The 26255-nt window shown below is 36.9% G+C and overlaps 1 protein-coding gene across 1 annotated transcript in view; it reads right to left on the bottom strand.

The window, feature by feature from the left end:
- LOC132385074 (E3 ubiquitin-protein ligase TTC3-like) overlaps window positions 1-26255 on the bottom strand; it is a 277705-nt gene that overhangs the window by 191950 nt on the left and 59500 nt on the right. Inside the window, exons 9-11 of the mRNA XM_059956787.1 lie at window positions 15935-15997; window positions 9602-9656; window positions 8300-8459 (exon numbers count right to left, since the gene is read on the bottom strand). Coding sequence (XP_059812770.1) covers window positions 8300-8459; window positions 9602-9656; window positions 15935-15997 — 278 coding nt within the window. The remainder of the gene's footprint in view (window positions 1-8299; window positions 8460-9601; window positions 9657-15934; window positions 15998-26255) is intronic.

Below are 26255 nucleotides of genomic sequence, written 5' to 3'. Positions count from 1 at the left end.
TTTAGTAGTCACACACACACGCACACACATTTACTGTGATACGAATGAGGAGCAACTCTGATGGGCAGAAGGGTACAGAATTGCCAATTCCCGCCCCCCCCCCCCTTTTTGAGAATCGCAAAATCACTATTATTTCGGGTCTGATAACCAGGAAATGAGAGAGATACACAGCATGTCAGTAATGAGAGAGAGACAACGCCGGGATACACAAAGGTGGAATGTCTCCTATTGACAAAGAAAGAGATTACTGCTATTGTCTCTTGAAGAAGGAATTATGTATTAAGTACTGTTCTATTCATTGAAACCCCTCAGGGGGCAACCAGAGTGGTCTGGTTGATGTGTTGCATCATCCCAACCTGATTGACATCTGAGACCCCGTGAGTGGGGATAAAAGTAGGGTCTGGGGAACACCCCTCAGACGCACCAGGAGAAACGGTACGAGACAGGTGGGAGCTTGTGTGTGTGTCCACCCTTGCCTGGGTGACGAGTCCACCACGGAATGCTCTAGCTAAAGGACGCGGAGGGGTCATACGTGAATGGCCACAACAACAACAATGCATCGAAGGATCCAGATCGTAAAAGGAAAGTCGGCAAGTTAATAGCTGTTACTGCTTTTTCTCTCTCTCTCCAACAATTGCAACACAGTGATCAACAACGACTGCAGCCTGTATGAACTGAACTTTATATTTCCATCGGACAAATCATTATCCCCTATACAACGATAGAGCTCATTTCTTATTGATTATTATTATACCCGCACTTTTAGGCTTAGTATTGATGACGTATGTTATCTGTATATTTGCATTGATATTATTGTTGTGTATTTTTACTAATAAATACTGTTAAAAATAGTATCATCAGACTTCAACGGATACTCCTATCTTTGCTGGTAAGACACCCAGTTACGGGATTCATAACAACTGTAAATCACAATTCCCACCCCTCCCATATTTACAATGGGTTGCATGCAATCTTGGACAATGACTCCCATCCACTCCATAATGTACTGGATAGGCACAGGAGTACATTCAGCCAGAGACTCATTCCACCAAGATGTAACACTGAGTGTCATAGGAAGTCATTCCTACCCGTGGCCATCAAACTTTACAACTCCTCCCTCAGAGTGTCAGACACCTTGAGCCAATAGGCTGGTCCTGGACTTATTTCCACTGGGCATGATTAACTTATTATTATTTAATTATTTAGGGTTTTATATTGCTATATTTCTTCACTATTCTTGGCTGGTGCAGCTGTAACAAAACCCAATTTCCCTCAGGATCAAAAAAGTAAGTCTGGGGGGGTGGAGTTCCAAGATGGCGGCGTAAGCATCTGCCTTTTAGGCGCTCTTTATTTTTTTAACTATAATCACCCTTTAATTAGACCTTTTCGAACTTAATCATATGAGTTGCTACCTTTGATTGACCCTTTTTTCCTAAAATAATAGTTGATCTAATCTTGTCAAACCTAAAATGGCTACAAGTAAGAAATCGGCTAAGGATCCTGTATCCATCGACGCAATTGTTGGTCTTTTGGACACTAAACTGGATGTTAAATTTGCGGCTATGGAAAGTAAATTGGACAATAAACTGGATGCTAAATTTGCGGCTCTGGAAGGCAGACTAGAAGGTAAATTGGACAGTAAACTGTTAAGTTTGGAAAGGAGGATTACTTCGAAAATATCCGATCTTGAAGGAGTTGTTAAATCGCTTGAAACTAAGTTTCAGTCGCAGGCGTTAGAGGTTCAACAGCATGGAAATAAGATCACGACTCTTGAACAATCAATTTGTGAAAAAGCACGTACAATTGAAGTGTTAGAGAAGAAGATAGAGTCGACTGCTAAAACTTTAGATCAGTACAAGTTTAAAATTACTGATCTTGAAAATCGTTCTCGCAGACAGAATTTGCGCATCATCGGAATTCCCGAAAAAGTTGAGTCCGGTGATTTAACTGAATTTTTCTCTAAATTACTGTGGGAAATTTTCGGTGGTGAAGGTTTGAAAAATGAACCTGTTATTGACCGCGCTCATAGAGTTGCGAGGCTTTCGTCTGTGTCTGATAAACCACGAGCGGTGATTGTTCGCCTTCATTATCCTCGTGAGAAAGAGCTTCTAATTCGATTAGCTCGTAAAAAAGGTATGATCTCCTACAGAAATTATTCATTTCGAATAGTTGAAGACTATTCGTATGAAGTAATGAAAGCCAGGATCGCTTTTAAACCAGTGATGGCAGAGATTCATTCGATTGGATTTAAACAAGCTTTAATGTATCCAGCGAAACTTAGAATGGTGCTGCCCGACAACAGTCTACACTTTTTTATCACTCCTGAAGAAGCGAAGAAATTTGTTGAAGAATATCGATCCTCTAGTGCAACTTGAACTATGAGTTACATTGAAGATTTTTTTTTGGAGAGAGGATGTTATTTCATTTTAAGTTTTAACCCTGGAAGTTGGGTTATAACTTCTTATTTTGAACTATGGGTCTGGGTCTTTTTTTTTACTACTATTATTATTGCTTATAGATGCTGTTTTAATTTTTATAATATCCTTTTTTTATATACGTTTGTATTTTGTAATATTGAATTATTTTTTTTTTCAAAATGTCGTTTCTTCTTCCCATAAGTCTTTACTTTTTATAAGCGTTTATTTGCTTGCCTGTATTTAGAAATGGAACAAAGGTTTTGAATTCTTTTTCTTTAGTTTTTTTTTTTAAATATGTTGTAGTGTCTATTAAATCTTTTTTTTATAAAAATATTCTATTTTGATAACTTTTTTACTATATTTTCTTATTAGATTGCTGAATTTATATTCATATTTTGTAATATGGCTTTCTCAAAATGTCGTTTCTTCTTCCCATAAGTCTTGGCTTGTGAAACGTCATCTTTGTATCTGAATATGGAATTTCTTTTTTAAAGGTGTATCACATTTTTAAACTTTAATGTGCATTTTTTTTTTTATTAATGATCTTTCTGGTTTTACTATTTTAGTTTTTTTTTTGATTTGTCTGATATGGGTGTGTATGTGTATGTGTATATATATATGTATATATATGTAGGTATATATATATATTTTTTTTTTTTTTGCAACTCTATATTTTAATTGGGGTGTTATATAGTTTTTTCTTAAAAAATTTTCTTATGGAGCTGCCATCTTGAAATGGGGGTAATATTAGTATTAGTTTATGCGCCTGCCGCTTGGCTTTCTTTCAAAGGGTGGGGGGAGGGGGGAGGGATCTTTTTTCATGCTTTTGCTTTTTATTTTTTTGCTTTTAGTTTATGGGCTGACTTTAAATTGTTAATATTGTTGAGGTGTCAGGATCTCCGGTTGCTCCTGAATCAATTTTCCTTCTTCCTAAATTGTGGGTTATGTGTCTTTTTAACCTTTTATGATACACACAATTAATATTGGTATGATGGATAAATCTATTAACTTTATCTCGTGGAATACTAATGGTTTAAATCATCCGATTAAACGTAAAAAAATATTTAAAGTATTCCATAGATTGAACGCTAATATTATTTTTGCACAGGAGACCCACATTAGGAGGGAGGATAATCAACGTTTTTTTAGGTTCTGGAAAGGTCAACAATTTCACTCAAATTGTACCGCTAAAATTAGGGGTGTGTCTATTTTTATAGACGCCTCAATTTCGTTTACACATTATGAAATTATTTCTGATCCACAGGGTAGATTTTTGTTGATAACTGGTTCACTTTTTAATCGGAAAGTTGTTTTAGTTAATATTTATGCTCCAAACTTTGATTGTCCTGAATTTTTTAAACGTTTATTTACTTCTCTTCCTAATTTGAATGAATATATGTTGATTATGGGTGGAGACTTTAATTGTTGTTTGAATCCTTCGATGGATAGATCTAAACCTATTCGAACTCTTCCGAATAGATCAGCTTTACTTATTAATTCTTTTATGGTTGATTCTGGAATTACTGAAATATGGCGGTTTTTGAACCCTAAAGGTAAAGAATTTTCATTTTTTTCACATGTATATCATAGTTATTCTAGAATTGATTACTTTCTTATTGATCATCGTTTATTAACAGATGTTATTGATTGTAAATACGATTCTATTGCTATTTCGGATCATGCGCCTTTGAAGTTATCTATCAAGATTTCGGATTCTTCTATCAATACTAGATTTTGGAGACTTAATGCTACTTTACTTCAAGATCCAGAATTTATTACCTTCATAAAACAACAAATTGACTTATTTTTTTCAACAAACTATAATGAAGAGATTGATAAAGGAATACTTTGGGACTCTTTCAAGGCTTTTATTCGTGGACAAATTATTTCATATTCCGCTGGTAAAAGAAAACAAAGATATTCAGATATAGCTTTATTGGTGGATAAAATTAAAGAAATTGATAAGATTTATTCCGTTACTCCTACCAAAGAACTTTATAAGAAGAGAGTTGAGCTTCAAATGGAACATAGTTTATTATTATCTTCTTCAATTGAGAATCAATTAATTAAGACTAGGGCTCAATTTTATATTCATAGTGATCGAACTGGTAAATTGTTAGCTAATCAATTAAAAGCTATTTCGACTAAGCGACAAATTATTAAAATTCGTAAACAAGACGGTAATTTAACTACTGATTATAAAGAAATCAATAACACTTTTCAAGATTTTTATAAATCTTTATATCAATCAGAATTTGACGGTGACCGGTTTACGATGGATAATTTTTTTAATAATTTGAATATTTCTAAACTGATAGATGAAGATTGTAGCTTGCTTGATGCTCCTATTTCTATGGATGAAATAAGAGAGGCTATCTCATCAATGAATTCAGGGAAAGCTCCTGGTCCTGATGGTTTTATTGTAGAATTTTTTAAAACTTTTTCTTTATTGCTTTCTCCTTGGCTATGTGAAATCTTTAATGATGCGTTTGTTAAGAAGAGATTACCTCAATCGTTTTATGAAGCTACTATCTCTTTAATTCTTAAAAAAGATAAAGATCCTACCTTATGTGCATCTTATCGCCCTATATCATTATTAAATGTAGACTCTAAGATTCTTACAAAAATTTTAGCCATTAGATTAGAAAAGGTATTACCACAGATTATTTCAGAAGATCAAACTGGTTTTATTAGGAATCGATATTCCTTTTTTAATATTAGAAAATTGATTAACATAATTTATACTTCATCACCTACAACCCCAGAATGTGTTATCTCATTAGATGCTGAAAAAGCCTTTGATAGAGTTGAATGGACATATTTATTTAATGCATTGAGAAACTTTAATTTTAGTCCTAATTTTATATCATGGATTAAATTAATATATTATAAACCTGTTGCTTCTGTTCTTACAAATAATTATAGATCCTCTTTTTTTCAATTATCTCGTGGTACGAGACAAGGTTGTCCTTTAAGTCCTTTATTATTTAATATTGCATTAGAACCTTTAGCTATTGCTATTCGTGAGTCTCCTAATATTTTTGGTATTACCCGTAATGAGAAGTTATACAAATTATCGCTTTATGCTGATGATTTGTTGTTATATATTTCTAATCCTAGTAGGTCTATTCCTGCTATTTTATCCTTGTTGGCTCAATTTGGTAGTTTTTCTGGTTATAAGTTAAACTTAGATAAGAGTGAGTTATTCCCTTTAAACGCGCAAACTTTATTGAGTGATAGGATGCCATTTAAAGTTGTTACTGATAACTTTATCTATTTAGGTATAAAAATCACCAAGAAATATAAAGATTTATTTGGACTGAATTTTTTACCTATGCTTCATCAAATTCAGCAACTTACTACTAGATGGTCTCCCTTATTTTTATCATTAGTTGGTCGGATTAATGCTATTAAAATGATGATTTTACCGAAATTTTTATATTTATTCCAAGCTTTACCAATTTTTATTCCTAAATCTTTTTTTGATAATATTGATTCAAAGATTTCCTCATTTGTTTGGCAAAATAAAAATCCTAGGTTAAGCAAAAGGCAATTACAAAAGTCTAAAAAAGATGGTGGTCTAGCTTTACCTAACTTTAGATTTTATTATTGGGCGAATAATATTCGTAACCTAATGTACTGGAAACTAGATTTGGATTCACCTGTGTGCCCACAGTGGGTAAATTTGGAATGTAGTGAGGTTAAGGGATATTCTATATTTTCCGTTCTTGGTTCTTTTCTTCCTATTGATTTAGCCAAATTCAATAAACAGATATCTAACCCTGTTGTTAAACATACACTACGAATTTGGTTTCAATTTCGCAAATTCTTTAATCTGAAAAACTTTGCTCTGGACAGCCCTATTTTATGTAATTTTTTTTTCAAACCTTCATTGACAGATCAAGCTTTTAGTATATGGAAAAGGAAAGGTATAAAATGTTTTCGTGATCTTTTTTTTTGAAGGTACTTTGATGTCTTTTGATCAACTATCCAACAAATTTGAATTACCTAAATCTAACTTTTTTAGATACTTACAAATTAGAAATTTCTTACATAAAATTCTTCCATCTTTTCCTAATTCAACTCCATCGGATTTTTCAGATTTGATTTTTACTTTTAATCCTTGTCAGAAGGGATTAGTAGCTTTTATTTATAACATGATTATGAAGATACAGCCAGAAATATCGGATAGAATTAGACAAGAATGGGAAAAAGAACTTCGATGTAATATATCAACAGATAAATGGGAAAAAATTTTACAAATGGTTAATTCCTCCTCTATTTGTGCTAAACATGCTTTAATACAATTTAAAATTGTACATAGAGCTTATATGTCTAAAGATAAACTTGCCCGATTTTATTCGCATATTAATCCTCAATGTGACAGATGTCACTTAGAAGTGGCTTCATTGACTCACATGTTTTGGACATGTCCCACTTTACATAACTATTGGAAGGACATTTTTGATGTCATTTCCTCAGTATGGAATATCGATTTACAACCCCATTTTATTACTGCAATTTTCGGTATACCAAATGAAGATGGCAATCAGCTTTCCCCTTCAATCAGACGAATGATTGCCTTTGTAACATTAATTGCCAGAAGGTCTATATTACAAAACTGGAAAGAAGTAAATCCTCCTACTACATTTCAGTGGTTCTCCCAAACTATTTCTTATCTGAGTTTGGAAAAAATCAGAAGCACTATCTTTGATTCTTCAATTAAATTTGAAGAAACCTGGGGACCATTTATTCGACACTTTCATATGAATTAATTTGGCTTATTTCAGATCCTTTTCTCTACTTATACTTGTTCAGGTATGGAGTTCTGGAGTTCTTTTCTTGACACCTTTATATATTTATAAAGTGCTATTATTGCCCATGTTAGTTTTAGTTTAGTATTTTTTTTCATTATATATTTTTTCTCATATATAATTTCAATTTTTTTTTTCTTTTTTCGACGATTATTTTTGTTTTTCATATATATTTATATAGACTTGATTGATTTATGTACCTTTTGTTGATGGATGTTTTAATAGGATATTATTATCCTATTACTAATGTAATCTCAAGTTTATTGAATCTGTAATCTATTCATTATTTTGTGTTGTTTTTTTTATATATGAAATTTAATAAAAAGATTGAAAAAGAAAAGAAAGAAAAAAGTAAGTCTGTCTGTCTGTATTATACTGCTACCATAATATTAAGAAATTTCACGACATATGTCGAAGATATTAAACTTGATTCTGATTCAGTGGAGATAACTTCATTTAATTTCACTTGCACCATCACTGAACTGTTCCCACAGCCAATGGTCTCACTTTCAAGGGCTCTTCATCTCATGTTCTCAATATTTATTGCTTTTTTTTTCTCTATTTTGTATTTGCAGTTTGATGTCTTTTGCACATTGGTTGTTTGTCTGCCCTGTTGGGTGTGGTCTTTCATTGATTCTATTATGGTTCTTGGATTTACTGAGTATGACTGCAAGAAAATGAATCTCAGGATTATATAAGGCAGCATGCATGTACTTTGATCATAAATTTACTTTGAACTTTGAATTATCCTCATGAACCTCCTCTGGACCCTTGCCAATGCCAACATTGCTTAAATAAGGGGCGCAAAACTGTTCACAATACTCAAGTGCAGTCTGACCAATGCCTTATAAAGTCTCTGCATCACATCTTTCCTTTTGTATACTAGTCCTCTCAAAATAAATGCTGACATCACATTCACCTTCCTCACCGCTGATTCAACCTGCAAGATAACGTTCAGGGAATCCTGCACAAGGACTCCCAAGTCGCTCTGCACCATCCTAACACACACCCTGTGCAACACACCAAATTAATAGAGGACATTGTGGCAATACCAGAGAAGTCAATCACCTTTTTTCTTAATTTCTTCCTGAATTTCACTTCGTTGTTCCTGCAGTACAGTGATGTCACTGCCTCCAACCAGACACAGGTCGATGCCTCTCCTGTTCACTACCAAAGCATAGTCCGGGTAGCCTGCTGACAAGAGACCTTTAGCACAGAAGTAATGGCCCTGGAGAGAGCAGAACAAGGTATCAAGGCAAGTATGTCACTGGGGGAAGAGAAGGAAAGGGACTGATGTCCAAATGATAAAACACTTTTAGCATTAGGGACATAGATAGAGGTATTTAAAATAATGAGGGGATTAGATAGAGTTGACGTGGATAGGCTTTTTCCATTGAGAGTAGGGGAGATTCAAACAAGAGGATGTGAGTTGAGAGTTACAGGGCAAAAGTTTAAGGGTAACACGAGGGGGAATTTCTTTACACAGAGAGTGGTAGCTGTGTGGAATGAGCTTCCAGTAGAAGTGGTAGAGGCAGGTTCGGTATTGTCATTTAAAGTAAAATTGGATAGGTATATGGACAGGAAAGGAATGGAGGCTTATGGGCTGAGTGCGGGTCAGTGGGACTAGGTGAGAATAAGCGTTCAGCACAGACTAGAAGGGCCGAGATGGCCTGTTTCCATGCTGTAATTGTTATATGGTTATATGGTTATATTTAGGGACTCTTAGTCAACCATGTGCCTGTCTATGTGGGAGGTAAGGGTAGATTAAAGGGCTGACACAACATTATAGGCCAAAAGGCCTGTACTGCTCTATTTAATAGATAGTGGACAACCAGCAACTTTTTTTTTCCAGGGTGGCAATGACCAATACTAGAGGACATCCATTTAAGGTGAGTAGAGGAAAATTTAAGGGTGAGTTCCCGGTAGAGGCTGATATAATAGGGCTACTTAGATAGGCACATGGATGTTAGGAAAATGGAGGATTATGGGCTGTGTCGGAGAGAAGGGTATGACTGAGCGTGACGTAGGTTTATATAGATTGGCACAACATTGCGGGCCAAAGGGCCTGAACTGTGTTGCATTGCTCTATGTTCTAATTATGCAGGGTCACCACGGTAGAGCAACAGAACAATGTTATATGTAGATGGATTTTCGCTGATGCATTAGAAGCTTCCTGCAATTTTCCGGTAAAGGAGAAATCTAGAAAACTTAGCATAAACAGAAGTTGAAAATAGATTCCCCAAAATAGCTAAATTAATAAAATATTCCCAAAACAATCTCTGAAGACAAGGCATGACAAGATTGGTAAGCAGATAAATGGTGGTTTGAACATAAGTCTTTCTGAGGATCAACCAGAAGTATATCACTTGCCTTAAAATAGTCTGGCTTCAGGACCGTGGCTCTGATGCTGTCCAAGATGGCAGTTCTACAGAAAAGAAAAAGTAAATCACTTTGTTTAACAGCTCCATTTCCAAAAGAAAACTCTAGACTTCTCTGATATTGCATGCCTGCTCCCAGAACAACTCCAGAAAGGGCAAGATGTTCAGGAACTTCTTTTAACTGTTCTTCTAATGTTTTCCAGTGCTGAGCTGTGAAATCTGTCGAGCTTGTGGTTCAGATGTACAGTGGTGCGAGAAAGTTTATAAACCCTGTCAAATTTTATATATTTCTGCATAAATATGATCTAAAATGTAATCAGATCTTCACACGTCCTAAAACTAGATAAAGGGAACCCTTTTAAATAAAGAACACAAAAACATTATCCTTGCTCACTAATTTATTCAGAACAATGATCCAATATTACATGTATTTGTTGGAAAAAGTATGTCAACCTTTGCTTCCATTAACTGGTGAGACACCACCACCACCCCACCCCATACAGCAATGACTTCAACCAAACATTTCCGGTAACTGTTGATCAGTCCTGCACATTGGCTTGGATGAATTTTAGGCCATTCCTCATTACGAAACTGCTTCAACTCTGGAATGTTGGTGGGCTTCCTTACATGAATTGCTTGCTTTAGGTCCTTTTCACAACATTGCTATAGGATTAAGGTCAGGACTTTTACTCAACCATTCCAAAACACAAATTTCCTTTTTTTTAAACCATTCTGTTGTTGATTTACTGTTGCTTTTCAGATCATTGTCTTGTCGCATCATCCAACTTCTATTATGCTTCAGGTGACGGACTGCTACCCTGATATTCTCCTGTAAAATGTCTTGATACAATTTTGAATTCATTGTTCCCTCAACGATTGTAAGCTGTCCAGGCCCTGAGGCAGCAAAGCAGCCCCAAACCATGATGCTCCTTCCACTATGCTTCACAGTTGGAATGCAATTTTGGTGTTGGTGTACAGTAGCTTTTTTCCTCCAGATATAGCAATATGCAATTCTGCCAAAAATTTCAACTTTTGTCTCATCTATCCACAGAACATTGTCCCAAAATCATTGTAGAACAACCAGGTGGTCTTCTGATAACCTGAGATGTGCAGCAATGTGATTTCTATTTGGAGAGTAGTGGTTTCCTTTGTGGTGTCCTTCCAAGAACACCATTCTTGTTCAACACACACAAAATGCTGGTGGAACACAGCAGGACAGGCAGCATCTATAGGAGAAGTACTGTCGACGTTTCGAGCTGAGACCCTTCCTCATGTTTACCATTCTTGTTCAGTGTTTTTCTTATAGCAGACACATGAACAGAGACTTTAGCAAGTTTGAAGAGATTTTGCATGTCAACAAATACTATAGTCAACAAAATTTCTATAGCTTCTAAAGCTGTACCGTGGAGAGCATTCTGACAGGCTGCATCACTGTCTGGTATGGAGGGGCTACTGCACAGGACCGAAAGAAGCTGCAGAGGGTTGTAAATCTAGTCAGCTCCATCTTGTGTACCAGCCTACAAAGTACCCAGGTCATCTTTAGGGAGCAGTGTCTCAGAAAGATAGTGTCCATTATTAAGGACCTCCAGCACCCAGGGCATGCCCTGTTCTCACTGTTACCATCAGATAGGAGATACAGAAGCCTGAAGGCAAACACTCAGCAATTCAGGAACAGCTTCTTCCCCTCTGCCATCTGATTCCTAAATGGACATTGAAACTTTGGACACTACCTCACTTTTTTTTAAAAAATATACAGTATTTCTGTTTTTGCACTTTTTAAAAATCTATTCAATATACATAATTGATTTACTTGATTATTATTATAATGTTTATTTTTCTCTCTGCTAGATTATGCATTGCATTGAACTGCTGCTGCTAAGTTAACAAATTTCATGTCAAATGCCAGTGATAATAAACCTGATTCTGATTCTAGAGATTTCTGCAGATCATTCACTGTTACCCTTGGATTCATTTTCACCTCCTTCAACATTGCATGTTGTGCTCTTGGTGTGATCTTTGCAGGATGGCCACTCCTAGGGAGAGTAGCAACAGTACTGAGTTTCTGTAGGCAATTTCTCTTACTGTGGACTGATGATAACACTCAGGTCTTTAAAAGTGCTTTTGTAGCCTTTTCCAGCTTCATGCATCTCTACAATCCTTTTTCTAAGGTCCTCTGAAAGTTGTTTTGACAGGCATAGTGTACATAAAAAGATCTTTCTTGAGAAGAGCAGGCTCTGTCAGGCAGGGTATCTCTACAACCCAAATCTCCAATCTCATCTCATTGATTGGAACACCCGGCTCCAAATAGCTTTTGTAGAAAGCATTACTACAGAGATTCACATACTTTTTCCAACAAATACATAGAATATAGAAACCTTACAGCACAATACAGGCCCTTCAGCCCACAATGATGTGCTGAACATGTACTTACTTTAGAAATTACCTAGGGTAACCCATAGCCCTTTACTTTTCTAAGCTCCATGTACCTATCCAAGAATCTCTTAAAAAAAAACCCTATTGTATCCACCTCCACCACCGTTGCCAACAGCCCATTCCACGCACTCACCACTCTCTGCATAAGAAAAAATTGCCCCTTATATCTCTTCTGTACCTACTTCCAAGCACCTTAAGCCTATGTCCTCTTGTGGCAACCATTTCAGCCCTGGGAAAAAAGCCTCTGACTATCCACATGATCAATGCCTCTCATCATCCTATACACCTTTATCAAGTCACCTCTTATCCACTGTCGCTCCAAGAAGAAAAGGCCAAGTTCACTCAACCTATTCTCATAAGGCATGCTCCCCAATCCAGGCGACATCCTTGTAAATCTCCTCTGCACCCTTTCAATAGTTTCCACATCCTTCCTGTAGTGAGAAGACCAGAACTGAGCACAGAACTTCAAGTGGGGTCTGACCAGGGGCCTATAAAGCTATAACATTACCTCTCAGCTCTTAAACTCAATCCCATGGGTGATGAAGGCCAATACACCGTATGCCTTCTTAACCACAGAGTCAACCTACATAGCATTAATACTATATTCTGCCATTATATTTGACCTACCAAAATAAACCACCTCACACTTATCTGGGTTGAACACCATCTGCCACTTCTCAGCCCAGTTTTGCATTCTATCAATGTCCCGCTGTAACCTCTGACAGCCCTCCACACTATCCACAACACCTCCAACCTTTGTGTCATCAGCACATTTACTAACTCATTCCTCCACTTCCTCATCCAGGTCATTTATAAAAATCATGAAGAGTAAGGGTCCCAAAACAGATTCCTGAGGCACACCACTGGTCACTGACCTCCATGCAGAATATGACCCGTCTACAACCACTCTTTGCCTTCTGTGGGCAAGCCAGTTCTGGATCCACAAAGCAATGTCCCCTTGGATCCCATGCCTCCTTACTTTCTCAAGAAGCCTATCATGGGGTACCTTATCAAATGCCTTGCTAAAATCCATATACACTACATCTACTGCTCTACCATCATTGATGTGTTTAGTCACATCCTCAAAAAATTCAATCAGGCTTGTAAGGCACGACCTGCCTTTGACAAAGCCATGCTGACTACTCCTAATCAAACGAGCCAAATTTTCATAAATCCCGCCTCTCAGGATCTTCTCCATCAACTTACCAACCACTGAAGTAAGACTCACTGGTCTATAGTTTCCTGGGCTATCCCTACTCCCTTTCTTGAATCAGGGAACAACATCTGCAACCCTCCAATCCTCCGGAACCTCTCTCATCCCCATTGATGATGCAAAGATCATTGCCAGAGGCTCAGCAATCTCCTTCCCCGCTTCCCACAGTAGCATGGGGTGTATCTTGTCCAGTCCCGGTGACTTATCCAAGTTGATGTTTTCCAAAAGCTCCAGCACATCCTCTTTCTTAATGTCTATATGCTTGAGCTTTTCAGTCCACTGTACGTCATCCCTATAATTGCCAAGATCTTTTTCTGTAGTGAATACTGAAGCAAAGTATTCATTAAGTATCTCTGCTATTTCCTCCAGTTCCATACACACTTTTCCACTGTCACACTTGATTGGTTCTATTCTCTCATGTCTTATCCTCTTGCTCTTCACATATCTGTAGAATGCCTTGGGGTTTTCCTTAATCCTGCTCATTCAGGCCTTCTCATGGCCCCTTCTGGCTCTCCTAATTTCATTCTTAAGCTTCTTCCTGCTAGCCTTATAATCTTCTAGATCTCTATCATTACTTAGTTTTTTGAATCTTTTGTCTGCTTTTCTTTTCTTCCTGACTAGATTTTCAGCAGCCTTTGTACACCAGTTCTTCTACCCCACTATCCTTTCTGTCTCATTAGAACATACCTATGCAGAATGCCACACAAATATCCCCTGAACATTTGCCACATTTCTGTGGTATATTTCCCTGAGAACATCTGTTTCCAATTTATGCTTCCAAGTTCCTGCCTGATAGCTTCATATTTCCCCATATTCCAATTAAATGCTTTCCTAACTTGTCTGTTCCTATCCCTCTCCAATGAAGGAAACAGAATTGTGATCACTATCTCCAAAATGTTCCCATGTAATATTGGATCATCTCCATGTAATATTGGATCAATTTTCTCAATAAATAAATGAACAAGTATAATGTTTTTGTGTTATTTATTTAATTGGGTTTTTTTTATCTAGTTTTAGGACTTATGTGAAGATCTGATCATATTTTATCCTACAGGGTTCACAAGCTTTCTAGTACCACTGCAGATGTTTGTTAAGGTTCATATGGATGGTTTTTGGACAGCTTGGGGAGTTAAGGGACAGGTTAGGGTTTAGGTACAGAGATGAGGGAAGTTAGGAGTCAGGTGCAGTAAATGTAGAGTCAGAAGGAGGAGCCGGCACTAAGATCCCCAGTCAATGGTTGGCTCTGTAGATGAGAGCTGATGACCTCCGCAGCTTGGCAAGTCTCCTCAGATCGTCAAGTCCTGGGATTGGATGTCTGTACAAGAAGCAAGCACGAGGAATCTCTATTGGAGGCCCGAGGTTGTTTCCAGAAGTCAGAAATCTTATGTCTGTTATCCAGAAGGCTGATGTCTATGAATCTGCTAGTCCAGGCCAGGATTATGGGCTGGAAGCCCAGAGGCAGCTTGTCTGTGGTCAGAGACCTGTCTGTGTGTATGAGTGGGAGGGTGGGAGGAGGAAAGGGGTTTGTTTTGTTTTTCTTTTGCTGTTGTTGTTTTGTTGTTCTGTTAAACATTGTAGACATGTTCTAGCCATCAGGCTTCCATATTTGATATCGACCCAGGACTTAGTGATTTCAACAAATGAGGGCCCCAAGGTCCATTTTTTTTTACAATTTTTTTAAATTGATTTTTTATTCCCTTAGTTTTCCATGTTAAAAAAGCCTTATCCAGAGTTGATGGTTTAAAGAAAAAATTAGAATAGATATTACTAGAGAATAGAAAATTATTTAATTCAAAAAATCTATGAAACTGAAACCAGATTTTTAAAGTATGTTTAACAATAGGATTGAGTGCTTGTCTACCTATTCTGGAGAGCAAAAACGGAAGGGAAGCTCGTAATAAAGAAGCTAACGAAAACCCCATTACCGAATTCTCCTCCAGATGTAACCATGAGGGGCAGTCCTGGTTATCTATACCATGAATCCAAAAAGTAATATAACAAATATTAATTGCCCAATAATAAAATCTAAAGTTTGGTAGCATCAGTCCTCCATCTTTTTTGATTTTTGCAAAAAAAGTTTATTCACTCTAGAGCTTTTATTATTCCAAATGTAAGACAAAATCACAGAATCTATTTTATCAAAAAATACTTTTGGAACAAAAGAAGGAACTGCTTGAAATGTATATAAAAATTTCAGTAAAATAACCATTTTACAGCATTTATTCAACCAATCAATGACATCGACATAGGTGCCCCAAAGTCCAGACCTCGAATTCAGACTCTCTGATGACCAGGTCTCTGAACACTAAGCCTCGAACGCCAGTCTCACCAACTTGCGTACATGCGGATTCACTCACCCTTGTTCCTCATAAATAATAGTTATGCAATCTTGCTGCCTCTGAATTTATTCTTCAAATAGCAGTGGTGGCTTTTTTTCTTCATCTGAGAGGATAGACGAAGTCTCAGTTTAATGTAAAATCTGAAATGGCAGGTGTGACCACGCAGCATCCCCGTTCCCTCAAACTCTATGTCACTGAGTCTGGAGAGTAAAGCTGTGAACTCGGTAATGTGTCATATTGCAACTCCTCTTACATTGGACTACGGCATCAATACAGCTGTGATCTTGCTAATAAATTGAGGAATAAAAAGCATCCACTCATTACCAGGAATATGACTCACCGGTGATCACTCAGCTGCAGGTAGCAGTAGGCCCGTCGACAATACAAGTGATGATTATACGGACTGAAAAGGAGAGAAGGGGAGGGGGAAATGAAACAAACTAGTTATTGCTTCTACGCATCAGAGCAATTTTCATTATTGAGCAGAACATGAGGCTAATGAAGAGAGATGAGCCTCCAAGAGCATGGATAACAAAAGGCACTAAATTTTGACTTTGAAGATACAACACCAATATACTAACCCTCTTCTCACTACTTCCTTCAGATAGAGGGTACAGATGCGTTAGATCCCACGCCACCAGGTTCAGGAACATTTATTATCCTACAACCAACAGGCTCCTGAACCAAGGGGATAACTTCACTCACCCCAACATGGAACTGATTCCACAACCTACAGACTTACTTACTTTCAAGGACTCTACATCTCATGTTCTCTATAACTCATGTTCTCAGTATTATTTTCTTTGCATGTTGTTTGTTGGTTAGTATTTGTCTATATATAGTTTTTCATAAGCTTCATTGCATTTCTTTATTAAATGCCTGCAAGAAAATGAATCTCAGGGTAGTATATGGAAACACATAAATACTTTGATAATAAGTCTTACAAACAAGCTGGATGAACTCAGCAGGTATCCAGCTTGTTTGCACATCTTGATTTGACCACAGCATCTGCAGTGTACTTTGTGTTTGATAAGTCTGACTGACTTTCATTAGAGGAGATCAAGTGAAGAACTCTTCCACTCAGAGGGTAGTTGACAGCTGGGACTCCTGCCTGAGTGACTGATGGGGCCAGGGACTCTCGCAACACCGTTCAGACTATCATTTAAATTACCATGGGTTAGAAGGCAATGGACAAAGTGTTGGAAAACAGGATCAGAAATGGCTAATATGGGGGGGGGGGGTCATAATTTTACAGTGAATAGCGGAAAGTATAGGGGAGGTGTCAGAACTATGCTTTTTACCAGACAGAGTGTTGGGTGTACCAAAGAGGCAGATACCATAGGAGCAGGATTAGGCTATTTGGCCCATCAAGATGGCTCCATCATTTAATCGTGGCTGATTTATTAACTCTCTCAATCCTGGAGACCGCCTCTGTCTGTCAATGGTGTAGCAGCAATTCTGTGCTGCTCTTAGTTTTCTCTCTCTCCCCCCAGCTTAGATTTTGAATTTAAAATTTTTAATTGCTGATTCTTGAAGGGGAGTAACGTGTCTGTGTCTACGAGAAGTGGGAAGAATCTGCATGAACCTACTGACAAAGGTAATGGAAAAGGAAAGATGCTGAAGGAAAGATCTGATGAAATGCCAACATGGGCTGAAGATATCGTTCGGACACTGAATTCAATTCAAGATCAGAACAAGGTAATTAAAGATCAACTGGAAAAGAATAATAATGAAATGAAGTTATTTCTGGGAAAACTTAAAGATGTGGAAATTCAAGTTACTAAACATGAAGAGGAATTGAAGTCAACAAGCAAAAACTGTCTGAAACTACAACCCGTTTGGAAAAATATCATAATAAGATTATTGATCTGGAAACTAGGTCTCGCCGAAACAACATATGAATTGTTGGATTGCAAGGAGCTGAAAATGGAAACTTAACGGTTTACTTTGGTAAGCCCTTTCATGATCTATTTCCGACTATTTTATCACAGCCACCTGCTATTGAAAGAGCATACAGACTGTCCACTTCGAAATCTAGAAATTCAAACAAACCAAGATTTATTTTGGTTTGCTTTCATCACTTTAAAATTAAAGATCAAATAATGCGACAGGCAAGAAAACAGAGAGTTTTCAGATTCAATGAGTCTGAGCTCCGTTTTTATGAAGATTATCCAAAAGAAGTAATGGAACAAAGGTCAAGATTTGCTTTGGTAATGAAACAAGCATATGATAAGAAACTATTCCCCTCTTTGGGTTACCCGACAAAAATGAAAAATTTTCCTCCTAATTCTTCCCCACGTACTTTCTTTGACCCAAAAGCCGCGCTGGATTTTGTTCAGGCTATACCTGTCACCGCCACTGATGTTACTACCGAATGAACTATCTGAAAAGCTGTTTGATTATCTGTACGTTACTCACATTTTGAAAATAAGATATATGAAGGCTATTTGGATATTTCATTGACAGATTAATAAAAGAAGAAAAGAAAACCTGCTCATCATTACATCCTATTGGATTTTTTTTTGGAAAGAAGATTTACGGTTCAAGTTTGACTGTTTAAATGGTTAATTACATATTTGACTGAGAAAAGAGGATAAAAGGTTTGTTCCATATTTGGTTTGATGCTTTTTTTGTAGTTTCTTAACTAACTGGTAGTTTTTTTTCCTACCAATAGGGTTTCTTTTTACATACCGTAGATTCCGGACTACAGAGCGCACCTGATTAAAAGCCGCACGCTCTAATTTTAGAAAGAAAATCAATTTTGTACTTGTACAGGCCGCACCGGATTTTAAGCCGCAGGTGTCACACGTTGTAATATGAGATATTTACACAGAAAGATATTACACGTGAGGATTTTTTAACTTTTAATTAAATCCGTATGGTAACATAAACAAATACATATTGCAAATGCTTTTTTTCGAACAGTGCCTGTAACACAGCTACTTTTAAATATACATACGTATCGGTAACACACAAATTACGTTGCGTATACTTTTTTACTGAACAGTGCACGAACAACATTCCAATATCTCCTAACGACTGGTAAAAATATATATACTGCAGACTACCAGGAAAAGTTATTGATCGCCTTCTTCATCTTCCTCCTGTGCACTAAAACCATCAAAGTCCTTCGGTGTCCGAATTGAACCACCTCAGGATCTCGTCACTCACTTCAGTCTCTTCGTTGTCGCTCTCACTTGAGTGCACGCGGTCCTCTTCATCACGCAGCAGTCCAGCCTCTCGAAACCCGTTGGTGATGGTGGATGTTGTGACACAGCTCCACGCATTTAGGATCCACTGGCAGACTTGAGTTAAAGATGCTCTTCGCATGCGTCCTGTTTTGGTAAAGGATTTCTCGCCGCTCGTCATCCAAGCCTCCCACTCAACGCGCAGCGCCACTTTAAATGCCCGGTTCACGCTGATGTCCAATGGCTGCAAATACTTCATGGTGCCCCCAGGAATCACAGCTGGAATTGAATTTGTATTCTTGATGGCAGCTTTCACTGAACTTTCATTCTCAGACGCTTAAAAATCACCATCGGTGGAAGCTTTAGTCCGGATGCTGTGCAGCTCAGAACACAAGTAAAATGCGTTCTCTCATGGCCACTTGTTTTCAGTGTGATGGACGAGTCACCTTTTTTATTAACAGTCCGAGTGAGAGGCAGGTCAAACGTCAAAGGTACTTCATACATATTTATGATATCATCTGGCCCGATGGAATTCTCCGCTATCTTTGTTTGAGTGAATGTGCGGAAGTTAGCAAGTTTTTCCTCGTGGTCGGGAGGGAGCTGCTGACACAGAGTCGTGCGTACCCTGACGGACAGGCCTTTTCGTCTCATAAATCTAAAACACCACGATGGCCCACCTCTAAAATCTTCGATTTTCATTTTGGTGGCGATTGCTTTAGCCTTCAGTCTGATCTGCACGGTGGAAACACCGCGGCCGCCTGTTCTCTGTGTGTTAACCCAGTCTTCAAGAAAGTTTTCAAGTTCGGGCCATCTGCTATGATTACCTCTGAAAGCTTTTGTCGTCTTTTTGCATTGACTCAGTTCTTCATGCTGGCGTCTCCACCGTCTCACTATCGATTCATTTATGCCAAGATTATGTGCAGCAGCTCAATTTCCTTCTTCAACCGCCAGATTGATCGCCTTTAACTTAAAAGCTGCATCATATGCTTTTCTTCGAGTGTTTTCCATGTTGATGAGGGTGAGTACAAATGACTGATTTACAATAATTTAATTGTGAAAGTGTGCTTGATTTATCGTACAATTTCATTGGACCTCTGTGAACTACTCATCAATTTTATTGGTCTACTGTTACGAGGCAAAATGTTTTTGGCAGCATGAAAAAAAAACATGCATTAGCCGCACCGTAGTATAGGCCGCAGTGTTGCCGCAGTGTTCAAAGCGTGGGAAAAAAGTAGCGGCTTATAGTCCGGAATTTACGGTATATATATATCTGGGAGGGTTTAGTTACTATGATATTACTAATTAATACTTTTGTAAATTTAGTTCAGTTAAATATACTATTAACCTTTTTTTTAATCTGTTTTATTATAGCGCCCTATAACCAAATTTAAAGTTTTTTTTTAGGGATTTAAAGGTAAACTTAAGATGGCACTGGTTTTTCTCGCTGAGATTCTATTATCTTGGTTCTTTTTCTGTTTAATACATGATGGAATGTAAACACTCTCCTTTGTCAAGACGTTACTGGTCATTTTATTGCAAGGTCATTTTTTTTTGTGTACTGGCTGGGGGGACGGAGAGATGAGACCAACAGAGCGGCCCATGGCTTCGCATCTATCTTAGTTCGCTTGCCTCTTTTTTTTTTTTTCGGGCTTTTGGGAGGGTGGGTTGGTTTAGCATTAGGAGTTTTTTCCCCATTGGGTGGTTCCGGAGCACGCGTGTTTTCTATATGGCTGTATTCTTCATCACTGAGATCTTTGATAATCCCGTATTTGGTATGTGTTATGCGCATGTATAAAGTAAATTGGAATAAAATTATAGTATGGCAGTTAAACGGATTAATGTAATAAGTTAGAATGTAAGTGGTTGGAATCATCCTATTAAATGAACAAAGACTTTTAAAATTATTAATAGATTCCAACCTGATATAATTTTTGCCCAGGAGACGCATATCAGGGCGGGAGATCAAAATAGATTTTTTTCACTAGTGGAATGAGATACAGCTCCATGCTACTTCTCATAGCAAAACTAAGGGCGTATCTATCTTTATTAAATCTAATATATTTACTAAAGAGGATATTGAATCAGATTCTAATGGCAGATTTTTAATTGTTAAAGGAGTGATGTGTAATAGAAAGGTTGTTTTGGTCAATTTGTATGGTCCTAATTTAGATGATCCTTTTTTAAAAAAATATTTGCTTTACTGCCAGATTTAAATGAGTATATGCTGATAATGGGTGAGGATTTTAACTGTTGTTTAAATCCTATGATTGACAAGAGCTCAACTAATCAGCAACTTCCAAATCGTTCTGCGTCAGTTATTAACTCCTTTTTGACCAATTTTGGGTTGATCGAATTATGGAGGCATTTACACCCTGATAACAGAGAATATTCCTTTTATTCCACGTTTATAAAAAATATTCGAGGATTGATTATATTATAATTGATCCCTGCCTTTTGCCTAATGTTAAAAACTGTGAATATGACGCTATTGTATATCTGATCATGCGCCTTTCAATTTGATGATGTCATTTTTGCCCATCCACCATGGCGCATGTCTCAGACTTTATTGCAAAACTCTGACTATATGGGATGCATTCAAAGCATTTTTACATGGTCAGATAATTTCTTATTCAGCTAAACTTAAAAAACAGACTAAAGCAGAATTAGATAAAATTTCAAAACAAATTAAAGATTTAGATAATATCTATGCAACTTCCCCTAATATTGATTTATTTTAAAAAAGGGTGGAACTTCAATCACAATATAACCTATTATTAACTCATCCAATTGAAGGTTATCTACTTAAGTTAAGGAGCCAATTTTATATGTTTGGAGATAAAAATAATAAACTAATTGCATTTCAATTAAAATCGGCTGGAGCCAAAAGGCAAATTTTGAAAATTCGTAGAAAGGATGGTACTCTGGCTCGGGAATATGAAGAAATTAATAAGATTTTTCAAGATTTTTTTATACTAAACTTTATAAATCTCAATATCCTGTAGACTCTTCTGAAATGAACGCTTTTTTTTACAAAAGATTGCTTTTCTTAAAAGTTCTGCTGAGGATCAAAAAACTCAATGCCCAAATGACTGAATCCAAAATTCATAAAGCTATTTTTTCAATGCAATCTGGTAAGGCCCCGGGACTTAATGGTTATCCTGTAGAATTTTATAAAAAATTTGAAAAATTGCTTTCTCCATATATGTTGGAGATGTTTAAAGATTCTTTTGTGAAAAGTGATTTACCCTCTACTTTTTATGAGGCATCTATTTCTTTAATTCTCAAAAAGGATAAAGACCCTACTGATTGTGCCTCATACAGACCTATTTCATTATTGAATGTTGATGCTAAGATTCTCTCAAAGATAATGGCCAATTGGTTAGAGATTATTTTGGGTAAAATCATTTTTAAAGATCAAACAGGCTTTATAAAGGGTCGTTATTCTTTTTCAATTGTTCGGAGATTATTGAACATTATACATTCGCCCTCTTCTAAAACTCCACAATGCGTTGTATCTTTGGATGCTGAAAAAGCATTTGATCAAGTTGAATGGAAATATTTATTTAATGTTTTAGAAAAATTTGGTTTTGATATTAATTTTAATAATTGGATTAAAATTATATATAAAGCTCCTATTGCTACTGTTGTCACTAATAACTGTAGGTTTCCTTTTTTTCTGCTATCACGAGGGACAAGACAAGGTTGTCCATTAAGTCCTTTGTTATTTAATTTAATATTAGAACCCCTTGCTATTGCTCTTCATGAAGCCAAAAATATTAATGGGATTTTTGTGAATGAGACCATGCACAAGATCTCTCTTTATGCTGATGATTTATTGGTATATATATCTAAGCCTGAAGAACCTATTCCTGCTTTGCTAAAATTATTTGACAAATTTGGAGATTTTTCAGGATATAAAATAAATTTTAGTAAAAGTGAATTACTTCCTTTAAATGAATCTGTCTCTATATATGATAATATTCCTTTTAAAGTTACGGATTCTTTTAGATATCAAGGTGTCATAATTACTAAAAAATACAAGGATCTTTATAAGCCAATTTTCCTCCTTTAGTGGACTCTATGAAGTATTCATTTAGTAGATGGAGCCCACTTACACTTTCACTTGTTGGTCGTATTCATGTAGTTAAAATGATGATTTTACAAAAAAATTTATATTTATTTCAGAATATTCCTGTTTTTTTGACTAACAAGTTTTTGATTCTATTAATCTATCTTATATTTGGGATAATAAAAGACCAAGAATTGGTAAATGTAATTTGCAAAAGTTGAAAAAGGATGGAGGTCTCGCTTTGCCTAATCTAAGAATGTACTATTGGGCTGTTAATTTGCTGTATATGTCCTTTTGGTTATATTGGGGTGATAGGAATGATTGGCCAATTTGGGTAGATCTGGAACTGAGAGCTGTGAAACAGTTTTATTTAACTTCATTATTAGGAGTTGCTCTACCTATACAATTAGCTAAAGTTGCTAATTTAAACCTATATCCTGTGGTTAAGCACTCTTTACAAATTTGGCTCCAGTTCCGCAATTTATTTAATCTTTAAAAATTTTAACTTTGTAGTATAATTTATTGTAATTACTTTTTTTAAACCTTCTTTGAGTGATCCAATTTTTTTACTTTCAAAAAATAAAGGTATTAATTCTTTTTTGGATTTATTTAAAGAAGGCAGACTGATGTCTTTCCAACAATTAGTCGATAAGTATTCTCTCTCATATTCATACTTTTTACAATACCTTCAAGTTAGACATTTTTTACAAAAATACTTGAGTAATTTTCCTTACATATTGGAGGCCGACTTGTTAGATACTATTATGAATATGAACCCCTCGATGAAAGGTTCTATTGGAAGTATTTATAATTTATTATTACAATGGGATAAGCGTCCTTTACTTAAGATTAAACAGGATTGGGAGAAGGAACTCAATTTGACTTTTATATAGAAGGATTGGACACAGATTCTGAAGCTGGTTAACTCTTCTTCGATCTGTGCTAGTCATTCACTGTTTCAATTTAAAATTGTACATCGCTACCATTTGACGAAGGAGAGACTTTCTAAAATATTTCCCAATGTTGACAAGTATTGTGATAGATGTAAAACTGAGATAGCTACACTGACACATATGTTCTGGTCATGTTCTATATTAAAACAGTTTTGGAAGTCAGTCTTTACGACAATTTCTAAAGCACTCAGAATCAACTTACAATCTAATAAATTGACTGAGCTTTTTGGAATAATTCCTCAAAATATCCATGGTATTTCTGTGTCTGACCAACATGTTACTGCGTTTGTTGCATTGATAGCTAGGAGGGCCATCTTGTTGAAATGAAAGTATATATCAGCTCCTGCTTTGTCACAATGGTTCTCTCAAATGATGCTGTGTCTTAGCTTGGAGAAAATTAGAAGTCGAAACTTTGAACCTTTATTTGATTTTGAGAAGAGATGGGGCTCATGTGCTCGTTATTATCATTTCAGTTAACTGATAGATTTCCTCCACAATCTAAATGTAAATTTTTTTTTGATATACCTATTTTTCCTGTTGGCGGATTGATGTTTATTTTTAAGAAGCTTTTTGTATGACGCGTGGCTCCAGGGTTGTACCTCCAAAGGGTTTCTTTTTATTCCCTCACTTTTCTTGCTTAGTAGGGTTTTTTTAATTATTCACAAAAATTTTCAATCTTTAGGATAATTTCTTCTTTTTTGAGGCATTGTAAGTATTGTTTCTTCGATGTACCTGTGCTATTTAATAATAAAAAGATTTGAAAAGAAAGAACACTCTCAATCCTATTCTCCTGCCTTCTCCCGATAACTTTTGACACCCTGACAACTCAAGAAACTATCAAACTTCATTTTAAATATAACCATAGAACAATTACAGCACGGAAACAGGCCATCTTGGCCCTTCTAGTCCATGCCGAACACTTACTCTCACCTAGTCCCACCAAACTGCACTCAGCCCACAACACCCCATTCCCTTCCTGTCCATATACCTATCCAATTTTTTTTTTTTAATGACAAAATTGAACCTGCCTCTACCACTTCTACTGGAAGCTCGTTCCACAATATACTTAATGACTTGGCCTCCACAACTGCCTGTTGCAATAAATTCCACAGGTTCACCACTCTCTGGATAAACAATTTCCTCCCCATCTTTTCTCCAAAGGGACATCCTTCTAATCTGAGGCTATGCCCCCTTCTCTTAAACTCACCCACTATAGGAAACACCCTCTCCACATCCACTCATTTTGCAGACTAAGGGGGAGCAGCCAAATGTCTTGGCAGATATTGGTACCGATGAGATAGGAAGGAATAGAAATAAGGTCCTGAAAAGAGATTTTTAGAGAGCTAGATAAAAAACTGAGAAGCAAAACCTCCCAGGTAGTAATTTCTGGATTGCTACCTGTGCCATGCACCAGTGAGGGTAGGAACAGGATGATTTGGCAGATAAATACATGGCTGAGAAGCTGATGCAAAGGGCAGGGCTTCATGTTCTTGGATAATTGGGATCTCTTCTGAGGGAGGTATGACCTGTTCAAAAGTGACAGGTTGCACCTAAGCCCAAGGGGGACCAATATTCTCGCGGGCAGGTTTGTTCGAGCTGTTGGTGGGTGGGGGAGGTGTTTAAACTAATTTGGCAAGGGAGTGGGAAACAGTGAAGAAACTCAGGATAGTCTGAATGGAATAGATGGTTTTGTGGCTAAGTTTGCTGATGATACAAAGATAGGTGGAGGGGCCGGTAGCGCTGAGGAAACAGAGAGTCTGCAGAGAGACTTGGATAGATTGGGAGAATGGGCAAAGAAGTGGCAAATGAAATACAATGCTGGAAAGTGTACGGTCATGCACTTTGGTTGAAGAAATAAACGGGCAGACTATTATTTAAATGGAGAGAGAATTCAAAGTTCTGAGATGCAACGGGACTTGGGAGTCCTCGTGCAGGATACCTTTAAGGTTAACCTCCAGGTTGAGTCGGTGAAGAAGGCAAACGCAATGTTGGCATTCATTTCTAGAGGAATGGAGTATAGGAGCAGGGATGTGATGTTGAGGCTCTATAAAGCACTGGTAAGACCTCACTTGCAGTACTGTGTGCAGTTTTGGGCTCCTTATTTAAGAAGGATGTGCTGACGTTGGAGAGGGTTCAGAGAAGATTCACTAGAATGATTCCGGGAATGAGAGGGTTAACATATGAGGTAAGTTTGACAGCTCTTGGACTGTACTCCTTGGAGTTTAGAAGAATGAGGGGGGACCTCATAGAAACATTTCGAATGTTGAAAGGCATGGACAGAGTGGATATAGCAAAGTTGTTTCCCATGGTTGGGGAATCTAGTACAAGAGGGCATGACTTAAGGATTTCAGGGCGCCCATTCAGAACAGAGATGCGAAGAAATTTTTTAGCCAGAGGGTGGTGAATCTGTGGAATTTGTTGCCACGGGCGGCAGTGGAGGCCAAGTCATTG

Source organism: Hypanus sabinus, chromosome X2 (assembly GCF_030144855.1).
Source record: "Hypanus sabinus isolate sHypSab1 chromosome X2, sHypSab1.hap1, whole genome shotgun sequence".
Taxonomy (NCBI): domain Eukaryota; kingdom Metazoa; phylum Chordata; class Chondrichthyes; order Myliobatiformes; family Dasyatidae; genus Hypanus; species Hypanus sabinus.
This window is presented reverse-complemented; position numbering and strand designations above follow the sequence as displayed.